This window comes from Aegilops tauschii, chromosome 4, assembly GCF_002575655.3.
Source record: "Aegilops tauschii subsp. strangulata cultivar AL8/78 chromosome 4, Aet v6.0, whole genome shotgun sequence".
NCBI classification, from domain to species: domain Eukaryota; kingdom Viridiplantae; phylum Streptophyta; class Magnoliopsida; order Poales; family Poaceae; genus Aegilops; species Aegilops tauschii.
The window spans coordinates 108,042,144-108,055,573 of NC_053038.3; the positions used below are offsets into that span (position 1 = coordinate 108,042,144).

General features: G+C 47.1%; 1 protein-coding gene across 1 annotated transcript; it reads right to left on the bottom strand.

The window, feature by feature from the left end:
- Positions 1-6,483: 6,483 nt before the first annotated feature.
- On the bottom strand, positions 6,484-11,059 carry LOC109780622 (probable serine/threonine-protein kinase PBL8). Its single transcript, XM_020339204.4, has 6 exons — positions 10,603-11,059; positions 9,396-9,730; positions 8,671-8,806; positions 7,682-7,818; positions 7,447-7,570; positions 6,484-7,253 (listed from the first exon to the last, which is right to left on the bottom strand). The coding sequence occupies exons 1-6, from the start codon at positions 10,655-10,657 to the stop codon at positions 6,808-6,810; spliced, it is 1,233 nt and encodes a 410-aa protein (XP_020194793.1). The 5' UTR covers positions 10,658-11,059; the 3' UTR covers positions 6,484-6,807.
- Between the last annotated feature and the right edge of the window lie 2,371 nt (positions 11,060-13,430).

Genomic DNA, 13,430 nt, shown 5'->3' on the forward strand with positions numbered 1-13,430 from the left:
CAATTACCAAAACCAAACATGGGGGCACCACATGTTCTTTCACCTTGCATGTTATAGTTCATCACGAAGCTCTTGTAGCTTGGTGGCAGTGATTGAAGAATTCTGTCAATGACGCTATCATCCGGAAGATTAACTCCCAGTTGAATCAAGTGATTATTATACCCAGACATTTTGAGTATATGCTCACTGACAGAACTATTCTCCTCCATCTTACAGCTGTAGAACTTATTGGAGACTTCATATCTCTCAATCCGGGCATTTTCTTGAAATATTAACTTCAACTCCTGGAACATCTCATATGCTCCATGACGTTCAAAACGTCGTTGAAGACCCGGTTCTAAGCCGTAAAGCATGGCACACTGAACTATCGAGTAGTCATCAGCTTTGCTCTGCCAGACGTTCATAACATCTGGTGTTGCTCCTGCAGCAGGTTTGGCACCTAGCGGTGCTTCAAGGACGTAATTCTTCTGTGCAACAATGAGGATAATCCTCAAGTTACGTTCCCAGTCCGTGTAATTGCTACCATCATCTTTCAACTTTGCTTTCTCAAGGAACGCATTAAAATTCAACAGAACAACAGCACGGGCCATCTATCTACAATCAACATAGACTAGCAAGATACTATCAGGTACTAAGTTCATGATAAATTTAAGTTCAATTAATCATATTACTTAAGAACTCCCACTTAGATAGACATCCCTCTAATCCTCTAAGTGATCACGTGATCCAAATCAACTAAACCATAACCGATCATCACGTGAAATGGAGTAGCTTTCAATGGTGAACATCACTATGTTGATCATATCTACTATATGATTCACGCTCGACCTTTCGATCTTAGTGTTCCGAGGCCATATCTGCATATGCTAGGCTCGTCAAGTTTAACCTGAGTATTCTGCGTGTGCAAAACTGGCTTGCACCCGTTGTAGATGGACGTAGAGCTTATCACACCCGATCATCACGTGGTCTCTGGGCACGACGAACTTTGGCAACGGTGCATACTCAGGGAGAACACTTTTATCTTGAAATTTAGTGAGAGATCACCTTATAATGCTACCGTCAATCAAAGCAAGATAAGATGCATAAAAGATAAACATCACATGCAATCAATATAAGTGATATGATATGGCCATCATCATCTTGTGCTTGTGATCTCCATCTCCGAAGCACCGTCCTGATTACCATCGTCACCGGCGCGACACCTTGATCTCCATCGTAGCATCATTGTTGTCTCGCCAATCTTATGCTTCTACGACTATCACTACCGCTTAGTGATAAAGTAAAGCATTACAGGGCGATTGCATTGCATACAATAAAGCGACAACCATATGGCTCCTGCCAGTTGCCGATAACTCGGTTACAAAACATGATCATCTCGTACAATAAAATATAGAATCATGCCTTGACCATATCACATCACAACATGCCCTGCAAAAACAAGTTAGACGTCCTCTACTTTGTTGTTGCAAATTTTACGTGGCTGCTACGGGCTTAGCAAGAACCGTTCTTACATATGCATCAAAACCACAACGATAGTTTGTCAAGTTGGTGCTGTTTTAACCTTCGCAAGGACCGGACGTAGGCACACTCGGTTCAACTAAAGTTGGAGAAACTGACACCCGCCAGCCACCTGTGTGCAAAGCACGTCGGTAGAACCAGTCTCGCGTAAGCGTACGCGTAATGTCGGTCCAGGCCGCTTCATCCAACAATACCGCCGAACCAAAGTATGACATGCTGGTAAGCAGTATGACTTATATCGCCCACAACTCACTTGTGTTCTGCTCGTGCATATGACATCTACGCATAAAACCTGGCTCGGATGCCACTGTTGGGGAACGTAGTAATTTCAAAAAAAATCCTACGCACACGCAAGATCATGGTGATGCATAGCAACGAGAGGGGAGAGTGTTGTCTACGTACCCTCGTAGACTGTAAGCGGAAGCGTTATATCAACGCGGTTGATGTAGCCGTACGTCTTCACGATCCGACCGATCCAAGTACCGAAAGCACGGCACCTTCGAGTTCTGCACACGTTCGGCTCGGTGACGTCCTCGCCTTCTCGATCCAGCAAGAGGGGCGAAGTAGTAGATGAGTTCCGGCAGCATGACGGCATGGTGACGGTGTTGGTGAAGAACAATCTTCGCAGGCCTTCGCCTAAGCACTACAAAAACTATGACGGAGGATAAACTAGAGGAGACGGGGTTGCCGGCACACGGCTTGGTGTTTCTTGATGTGTCTTGGGTGCTAGCCCTACCCCTCTATTTATATGTTGAGCCTTGGGGTCGAAACTTGGAGTAAAAGCCTCAACAAAGTCGGTTTCACCCGAAAGGCAAGAGTCCTTCTCGGACTCCAGGGCCAGACACCAGGGTTCCCGGCGTCTGGACCCAGACGCCAGGGACCCCTGGACTCCGCAAAACTTCCTTTTGCGCTTTCCAAAAACCTCGTGGGCTTTCCCCTTTGGCCCAGATAAAGTGTTCTTGTGCCCAAACATTTCGGGAAACATCCGGAACCCCTTCCGATGGATTCCGGAACCTTTCCTGAGATCAAACACTACTATCCACATGTCAATCTTTACTTCCGGACCATTCCGGAGTTCCTCGTCATATCCGTGATCTCATCCAAAACTCCGAACAACATTCGGTCACCAACATACATAACTCATAGTACTATATCGTCAACGAACGTTAAGCGTGCGGACCCTACGGGTTCGAGAACTATGTAGACATGACCGAGACACCTCTCTGGTCAATAACCAATAGCGGGACCTAGATGCCCATATTGGCTCCTACATATTCTACGAAGATCTTTATCGGTCAGACCACATAACAACATATGTTGTTCCCTTTGTCATCGGTATGTTACTTGCCCGAGATTCGATCGTCGGTATCTCAATACCTAGTTCAATCTCGTTACCGGCAAGTCTCTTTACTTGTTCTGTAATACATCATCCCGCAACTAACTCATTAGTTGCAATGCTTGCAAGGCTTATAGTGATGTGCATTACCGAGTGGGCCCAGAGATACCTCTCCGACAATCGGAGTGACAAATCCTAATCTCGAAATACGCCAACCCAACAAGTACCTTCGGAGACACCTGTAGAGCACCTTTATAATCACCCAGTTACGTTGTGACGTTTGGTAGCACACAAAGTGTTCCTCGGGTAAACGGGAGTTGCATAATCTCATAGTCATAGGAACATGTATAAGTCATGAAGAAAGCAATAGCAACATACTAAACGATCGAGTGCTAAGCTAACGGAATGGGTCAAGTCAATCACATCATTCTCCTAATGATGTGATCCCGTTAATCAAATGACAACTCATGTCAATGGCTAGGAAACATAACCATCTTTGATTAACGAGCTAGTCAAGTAGAGGCATACTAGTGACACTCTATTTGTCTATGTATTCACACAAGTATTATGTTTTCGGTTAATACAATTCTAGCATGAATAATAAACATTTATCATGATATAAGGAAATAAATAATAACTTTATTATTGCCTCTAGGGCATATTTCCTTCACTCTAGGCACTTCAAAATCATTTGGTTGGGCAACACCATCACCCTCTTCATCTACAACCATAATGTGCAAAATAACACAACATGCCATCAGCTGCCACAAAAGTTTCTGATTCCCACATCATTGCAACTCCACTAACAATTCCCCAACGAGCTTGAAGTACTTCGAGTGCCCACTCCATATCCTTCCTGCATTGATGCAAAGTGGCTTTGTTTGTTGCCATGTGGTTCGGATATGGTCTTCACAAACGCCGCGATTCCCCATCGTTGTAGTCACAGCCATTGACAGTGTAGTTGCATGACTACGATTCCCCATTACAAAGCCTCTTGAACACCGAAGATCGTTGAAGCACGTTGATGGCGTTGTGAGAACCCGGTATTCCAAAGAAAGCATGCCAAATCCATAAGTCATGTGATGTCACTGCTTCAAGTATCATGTTGGCCTCTTTGGTGTGACCTTGATACATTCCCAGCAAACCTTTGGGGCGGTTCTTCCATTGCCAATGCATGCAATCAATTGATCCGAGTATTCCTGGAAACCCTCTAGCCTCTCCAGTAGCCAACAACTTTTTCGTGTCCTGCACATTTGGTTCTGTCAGATACTCTACTCCAAACACCCACACCACGGCGCGAGCAAACTTGGCAGTAGTCTTCAGGCATGTGCTCTCCCCCATCTGGACCATCTCACCAACGGCATCTGCGGCAGTACCAAGTGCGAGCATCCTCGGAGTAGCCGTGCATTTCTACTTAGCACAAAAAGAAAGTTGGCCGCAGCAATCCCTTGTGAGCCTGAAGTAGCCATCATGTGCCTCCACTCCCTCCATAATGCGCAAAAACAATGGTTTTCGCATGCGAAAACGGCGACAAAACCATGGATTGTCCAGGAAAGTTGGGTTTGGAGCAAAGTAGTCATTGCGCGGTAGCCATGCTCCGGACACCCTAACCCGATTAATCACTCTTCTACCTTTGATTGAGCCCTTGAAGTTGAGAATATGCTCCACTTGCTGGTGCATTTTCTCTTGCATGCTCATGAGCATGAATGTCCACTTCTTCACCTGAATCCGACGAATCGAAGAACTCATCTTGAATCATTTGATCAAGCTTCGTCGATCCATACTCCTCGTCCGACGAAGCATCAGAATTCATCATTTTCCCTACAAATAAATCGAAAAAATCGGGTCAGACAGTGTGTCGAACACATAGAGCGCAAGGGGCGGCGCGAGAGTTGCCGGATGTACCTCGACGGCGAGGACGAGAGAGAGGACTGTTGTGCCGGCACTGGCGGCGCAGAGGCTCGGAACGGCAGCGGAGCTGCGAGAAGTCCGTCACGGAGGTGGAAGAAGAGATGAGAGAGCAAATAGATCCAGTAGGTCGAGGGGGCGGATTTGGTGCAATTTGTGGTGGGGTAGGGTTGTCGGGTCTGACGTGGTGAACGCGTCCGGGCGCCCCATATCCGCCCCGGATTTGGGCTAGATATGAGTGGTGCCAGTAGCGTTTGAGGCCCGTTTGAGAAGCCCGTCTGGGTTGCTTTTCTGTGAACGGTCACTAACCGGGTCGTTCGCCCGGACGTTTGAGGCGGGTCTGGAGTACCCGGCTGTAGGAGCTCTTACATACGACATGTTGTCAATAAAACCATGGACGCCCTATGGACGAAGAGTCAAACACCGAGAGAAGCTACTTCCTCACAAAACTTTTGATGTTCTGTCTAACTTTTTTTAAAGTTTGACCAACTCTATGAAAAAACCTATATAAAATTCTACAATATATGAAAATATATTTTATGATGAATCTAATGAAGAAAATTTGGTGTTGTGGGTGTTAATATATCTTAATATAAGCTTAATGAAAATGAAATGAAGTCTCATTTAGGACAAACCTAGAACTTCAATTACTTTAAACAGAAGGAACCTTTCAAAAAATTGATACCGTAGGTGTCTTTTTTTGCAGCTGTGTTTCTGAGGGCTTCGATAAATTAAAAAGGTAGAAATGAGTTGACCGGTTAATTTACGAAAACCCGAACGAAAATCGTTACAACACGCCCACAAAAAATGGCATATCGGTCGACTTGGCTACTCACAAGGCCCACATACACCGCCAAAGAGAGGACACTATTGAAGTTGCCTGCAATGTCATCATCATCACTTCTCCCTGAGCAAGTGACTCTGACTTCATCATGGACAATCTATCAAAAGACCCCACCAAACAAAATCCATCGGCCTATGCCAAACAACCAACCAAAAGCGCAGAGGACTAAGCAACTCCCGATTTTGCCGACAAGCTTCCCAGGATAAAGTTGCAATCCTTGCATTGACCTAGTTCAACGGACCAACCGAAGAGCGTCGCCAACCAAACCAACCTTCATTGGTCATTCTTGCCATAGTGACATAAGCACACAACTTCGACTCCTTCACGTTACATTGAGAAACAACATACACACCCAAGAAGCCCCTTGAAACAACGGCATTGGGAGGACACGCGGCGATCCTACTTTGCTCACAATCCTCGTTGTCGCCACAAGGTTCTCCTCAGCCGGCCAACTCCAAATACGAAGCCTCCATGGAGGGAAACGACGCCAGGCGTCGCGTTCGTCCGATCCAGGAATCTAGATCTGAGGTTTCCCTCAAAGCATAGAGGAGGGAAGGCCACCCAAACACCACCAAAAGCCGGCCAGACCAACCAGAAGAGGCCTTGCTGCCAACATTCGCCGAAGAGGCCTTGCTGCCAACCTGCAGGGCTTCGCCTGACTGCTTCCTCCGGCGACGGTGAGGGAGGGAGGGTGGAGATGAGGGGTTGGAGGCGGTGCTTTAGGTTTCCGACTCAAGGACACTGCCCTAGCAAGCAGAGATCAAGGTGTCCTTCTCATCATTGTAGCATGAGAGAGCATGCACAATCTGAAGAAACAGAAAACGTATGAAGCCATTCCACATACTAATTCCCTCCCTGGAAAGAAAGTTTCACTTGATAAAGTAAAGTTGACCTCCATTTCACCATATCAACATAAGAGCTCAGCAGTTCATTTCTAGGGCTAAACCCTGCTGGTTTTCGGCAAGGGCTCACCCTGTCTTATCACCACCACATAAGACCACAGTGAGAAAACTAGAGGGCCTTACAAGCAGCAGCAGCACGCGGATCAGATTTACAAATCGGAAAACCATGCAAAACAAGAAAATACGCACGACACAAGTGCACACACACACCCACGAAACGCGCAATCCACGGCTTGCAAATTTACAACTGAACCTATTTCCTTTTCCTCCAGGCAGCATGAACGAAGGAGGCTCGGCTCTCACCGCACCCTGCACGCCGGGACGGCAGCCGGGGCGCATTTCGGGTTCGGGATGGCCCTGTAGTGGACATTGTTCCCCGTTAGCCTACGGTGAATCCTGTAGTCAGGGACATGGATGGACTGAAAGCTTGCATCGCTGCCCTGCAACTGCAGTGGCTCAAGGGTCTCCACCACGTCGCTCATCAGCGGCCTCGCCTTGGGGTTCTGGCTCAGGCAGTAGTATGCCAGGCTGCAAGCCTTGTGAGCTGCTCTGACTGAGTACTGCCCCTCCAGCCTCGGGTCAATGATCTGGAGAAGCCTCCTCTTGTCATTCAGCTTGGGGCAGGCCCAGTCCACCAAGCTGTGCTCCCTGCTGGACCGTGACTTGTCGATGGACTTGCGCCCTGTGAGCAGCTCCAGAAGGACGACGCCAAAGCTGTAGACATCGCTTCTGGCGGTCAAGTGGCCTGCTCATATTAGGCAGATACATGTGAACAATTCACCGTCAGATTCTGCTAATGATACTCCTATGTCGAACAAATGATGTGTGGTATCAGCTCATGCAGTAGAAATGGTACTTCTGTGACTGGACAAAATGGAATCGGTGTCTTCTAAGAAAATTAGTTACTCCAAAGGAAATTTACAAAATGAGGACAGTACCGGTCATCACATATTCAGGGGCAGCATAGCCATATGTTCCCATCACTCTTGTCGATACATGGGTCTCATCACCTTCTGGTCCAGCTTTTGCCAGGCCAAAGTCAGACAGCTTGGCCGTATAATCCTGTGTCAATTCAAATCAAAGATAAATGTCATTATGTGAATCATATAATTATTCCCGATGGTTATGCGTAGAACTGAAAACAAACAAGGCATGGGCAAGTAATCACTCAACAGAGTCTAGCAGAATGTTCGAGGTCTTGAAATCTCTGTAGATAACAGGCCTTTCAGCATTGTGGAGGCAAGCCAACCCTTTGGCAGCTCCCAAAGCTATAGACATCCTAGTAGCCCAGGGTAAAGGGGATGCTGTCTCTGATAGAGAACAAGAAAAAAACAAGATATATGGTTAGCAAAATTTCTTTCCTAACCAGTACAAGTTTACTCCAACACATAAGTACAAATGCAGTTGATTAGTATTAGTGCATATGCCTTAACTAATCAATATATGCATATAGTTTCATTTATAAATGCACCAAAATAATGCAAACTTCCACCGTAACATGCAGAAGGAATGCATAACAACAGGTGGGGCAAAATATGATGATGCTTGTATCTCATAATGATAATGTTTACAGGTCTTAGATTTAGACTCCAATTGGGAACCAGAAAGACTGTGCCAAGTTGTTCAAGTTGCTAAACTATGAGGAAGTCAGAAAAGTTGGGATGATTAACATGTCAGTTTGACAATATTGTACATATCTCCTAAGTACAATTTCCAACAATAGTACATTCAGATAACAGACCAAATTGTACTCAGTTCAAAAACAAAAGATATTCAATTCAAAACAGGCCAAATTCTACTGCTGATTGCAGCAGTAGCAATTACATGTCGAAATCACCATTTACTGGATAATCTCTGGGGTGAAAATTTTAAGCCCTACAAAGTTTAGGTTGAAATGAAATTTTGCCTGAATTAATCCCGCTACTAATCATTTGCAAAATAGTACGAAGTTGATAGAAGATGCCAACGGCACCTACTTTAGATCCCGGCAGAAAGAAAGAACATGTCTAGCTATATGGCAGACAAAGAGGTGTTGCACCGACAATGCTTAGTTGAAAAGCACATCAATTTTATCAGTGGAGATGGCATTCAAGAAAAGGGAGGCGAGAAAAGGAGTAAACATATTGTGCGAGAGAAGTTGCTAACAGTAAGAGAAGTATTACTTCGAAATAAATGATTTTCTAGACTTCCTCGAAACATGAACTCGTAGACAAGCAGCCGGTGATCATCTTCACAGCAATATCCAATCAACTTTACTAGATTTGGATGCCTTAGCTGCCCCAGGAAATTAACCTCAGTCTGACCACGAAACAGAGAATGAGTTAACAACGAAACATATTGACAACTCATTAGCAAAATGAGAACTTCAGCAAAGTAATGACTTAACAGGGTAATGACAGCATGCAAAAATAATAATTCCGAAACAAGTTTAATAGCATTATCTTAGCAGTCATTCACATTAACATACGGAGTTAAGTCTCATTGATTGGTGATATTGCTTGTCTCAGCACACCAAGTACATAATTATGTCAATTACACGAGATAGATACTAATGACCTTTAGCATCTTATCAACTTTCCACATTTTGATCATAATGGATACCCAGCATAAAGTGTTTTTACTACAATTTCAACTCACCAAGGGTTATTCAGATTAAGTAACCAAATTTTGCATATAGTCCTCAATGTGCGTTTTCATTGCAAGGATGCTTATTAGAAACATGAGCATGACTGCATGAACCACAGATGCATAGCATCTGCAGATTTCACAAGACTGCATGCATAAGTAGGATATATCAGATTCTGGTATAAGTATAAAATTTATGTATGTCCCTGCACACAATAAACACTATAGATCGTGGGAAATACTGAACAATTTGGTGACTCACAAGCCATTCTCTGTGTCCTTGATGTCCATCTTTGTTGAGCACCTTGACAGCAACAGGCAGCGATTTCAGGCCAACCCGGACATTCTCGTCTATATAACCCTTGTAAACAGTCCCAAAGCCTCCTTCACCAAGAACATAATCGGCACGAAAGCTCTTTGTGATTGTTTCAAGCTCAAACAATGTGAAGGCAATCACATTGTTGTATATGGAAATGTCCTTGGTATCTTCAATTTTGCCAGGCGTTGAATGATCACTTATGTCTGAAAAGGTCCGGTTGTGCTTCCTATCTGCAAGAGCATTCTTGGCAGAATGTTGCAGCAAGTGCAGCTGCTGAACTGAAGACATGTCATAGCAACAACAAGAGTGAGAAAATAAAGACAGGTTTACAAGGTGTTATTATACATGTATGAAAAGAAAGTTCACAAGAAATTCTCATAGGCAGTATAATTTTTACACGAGCAAGGGGTAAACAGGTTAGGACCAGTGGACCAGATCTACTGCAAGCCTGCAGGCAATAAACCGAAAAACAATCTTCAAATTGCTCACACGATTCAAGTAGGTACTACTAGTACAAGAGATTATGTTAATTCAACTTGCAGGATCATGATTTTATTCTGCAGAAAACCGAAGAGAGTAAACACTGGGGTGGGGCACCCCAACTGCAGATGGGCAAGGAGATGTCCCTAATGAAGCCAATCAAGCAGAATTCATGATGCGAAAAACAAGGGGATAGGATAAGAGAAAGCACAGGAGAAGGGCAGCTCAACAAGCAAATGCATCAAAGAGGAAATCACAGGTCAGCGGTCTACAAATATATCATCAGTACAGTAAAAGAAGAAACTTGAAGGAAGACCCAAGGAGATGAAGGCTTCCACCAAAAAGGATGGAACTTGAGCAAATGCATACGCTAAGGCCAAATCTCTGCTGAAGAAGAAGAAAAAGAAAGACAAAAATGCAGAGCAGATAAAAATTCATTCGAGCAGCCCCTGGAAAAAAAAAGTCGAACTAAATTCGCTACCAAAATCACCAATCCGAATAACCAAGAAGGAACTTCTGGCAAATTCCGCACCGACAAAGAGATCCCATGAACTTGCATGCAATTGGAACCCACCAGCCCGAGATCCCGGCAACTACCAGCCCCCAACCGCCCTAGAAAACAGAAATCTCCAACAAACAGAAAGGCAACCGGCCAGGCAGAGGCCCGCACCTTGCGCGTGCGCGGCGACGACGGCATTCTCCTCCCGCGTGCCGCAGTTGCCCATCGCCTCCTCCTCGCCTCCTCGCCGGCGTCGTCTTCCTTGCGGTGTGGGTCGGTGCGCTGGTGGGAGAGGTAGCCCAGCCTCTCATTCTTGGCGGGGGCCGACAGCCGGCCTCATGCGGTCATGCCACGGGCGGATGCGCCTCCTAGCCCCCCCTCCTCCTCGAAGCAGTGAGCTGTGCGTGCGTGCGGCGTACGAGGAGAACAAGGTGCGAGGCAAAGCAGGCAAGCGAAGCCGGCAGCGCAACCGTGGGCGAGATGGAGACGGCGAGGAGTGAGTGAGGAAAGACTCTTCTTGTTGTTCTTGGCTTGGGTCGTCGTCTCATGAGCGAGTGAGATGCGTCGTGACTCGTGAGAAAGCGCGACGCCTCCTTAAAAAGTGCAGTAGTGCTCCCTTTCACTCCACAATGCCTTTGCCACAAAGAAACCCCAGTTCTAGATTATTCGATTCTTTGAATTTCCACCAAAAGATCACGACTTTCACCAAATTTACAGTCTTGAGGTAAAATTTAATACCGACATTTTCAGTCCCTAGTTTTCGGTGATGTTATCTCACAAGTGTCAGCTGGGAAGAGGGTGGCTACCGAATGTATTTTTCTGACAGTTTTAGTTTTTTTCACGAATACGTAGAGGGTGCGTATCTTTTCATTGATAGGAGAAGAGTTTGTACAGCATGGGATTACAAGAGCTCGCTAAGCCATGTACACAGGAAGGCATGGAAGCGAGCCAGGAGCAGCACAGACATGGGGTTGCTCAGCCCCAGAAACTTATAGTGCTATCACTCGGGAATGGTGTTGTGCAGTCCGTTGGCGCCGGCCTTGGCCCACATGTGCGCTTTGTCTCGGATGATGTCGGAAAGCCAGGTGATGGAGGGCTGCTCGCCGTCGAAGATGCAAGCGTTCCGGTGCTTCCAAAGCCACCAGGCCGTGAGGATGATAAGGGAGGCCAAACCTTTTCGCGTAGGGGATGGTACACGGTTGCAGGTCGTCTCCCACCAGGTAAAGAAGTCGGTGTCACTGCTCGGAATGTCGGTCGTTGAGCGAACCCAACTGGGGACCTCGTGCCATATTTGGCGGGAAAGGGGGCAACCCGCCAAGAGATGTTGCATCGTCTCTTCTTCCTGATCGCAGAAGGTGCATGAGTCCTTGTGTGGAAGGCCATGTCGAGCGAGTCGTTCGGCCGTCCAGCATCGGTCTTGCAAGGCAAGCCACATGAAGAATTTTATGCGGAGGGGAGCCCATGCCTTCCAAGTGAGCCGCCAGCAAGGGTCCTGGCAGGCGCCGATGAAAAGTGCCTGGTAACAAGAGCTGGCCGTGTAGTTGGTAGAAGAGGTCCAGCGCCATTGGAGGGAGTCGGGGGAGTCAGAGAGAGGGACATGACGCACGCAGCGCCAGAGGTCGACGTACTGGACTAGAGCAGCAAGGCCCAGGGCGCCTTGGATGTCCCGGACCCAAGAGCGCTGGAGAAGGCCATCATGTACCGTGCGGGTCTTGCGTCGTCGCCGGGGAACAAGAGCAAGGACGAGCGGGGCAATCACGGCGACTGATCTACCATTGATCCAGTGGTCATCCCAAAACCTGCAAGTGCGTCCGTAGCCGAGTGCCCAAGTGGTAGACGCACGGAAGATGGCCAAGACGGCGGGGTCATGGGGGATGTGCAGGTGGCTCCACGGGCGCAACCTGTCCGTGTAGTTGAGCCATAACCAGCGAGTTCGGAGCGCAATGCCGGTGCGCTGTAGGTCACGGACACCGAGGCCGCCAGGGGAGAGCGGGCGGCATACCCTTTGCCAGTTGACCAAGCATTGGCCACCTTTGGCATCAGTGCTTCCAGCCCAAAGGAACCCACGAATGATCCTATTGGCCTGCTTGAGGATGGAGGGGTTGAAGGCTATGGCGGTGAGGAAGTGCGTGGGGATGGCACATAGGACGTGCCTGACGAGAGCGAGACGATCTCCTCGGGAGAGGAGGGAGGCGCGCCAAGTGGAAAGCTTCCGCTCCAACTTGTGGATGATCGGCATGAGGCTTGTGGTAGAAGGTTTGCGGATGGACAGAAGGAGTCCCAAGTACTGGATAGGGAACTGCTTCACCGGGCATTGCTTCTTGGAAGCAATGGTCGCCATGTCCTTGTCAGTGCACTGGATGGGAGTAGCCGAGCACTTGCTGTAGTTGGTGCGGAGCCCAGAGGCCACCCCAAAGACACGTAGAAGCTCGCGGACAGCAGCAATATCGTGGTGGTCCGGGCGGCAGAAAATGACGACGTCATCGGCATAAAGAGAGATGCTAGAGGCCGCGTGTCTCGTGGTTAGCCGCTGGATGAGTCCCAGCTCGACGGCACGAATGCTGACAGTTTTAGTTGTGACGTGAGATCAAATGATGATAGTTTTAAAGAAGAAATTGTTCTATTGTTCTCAAGAAACTGTCAACCCGTACAATCAAAATTGTCATCTAAACGTTCGCAAATGCCACTCCCTTTTTAGCGAACCTTTGCTAGCTAAAAGAGTCCCTAGTTTTTCATATATTATCTCTACTGTACTGCATGATCCTCTTCTCTTTAGGGAAATCCCAGCACAGCTCACAAGTAGCAGGAGGGGGGGGGGGTCATGGTCGGAGCTGTCGTGGCCAGGGACGGCGGAGGCAGGTTACTCTGTCGGTGGTCGCTGGCTATTCAGTGAAGATCCTGAACAGTACAAGATGGCTATCTAGCCATCCGGCGTAGATCAGACAGTAAAAAAAGCGTGTGACCCCAATTTAGTTTTCAGTCAACTGACGTGTGACTAG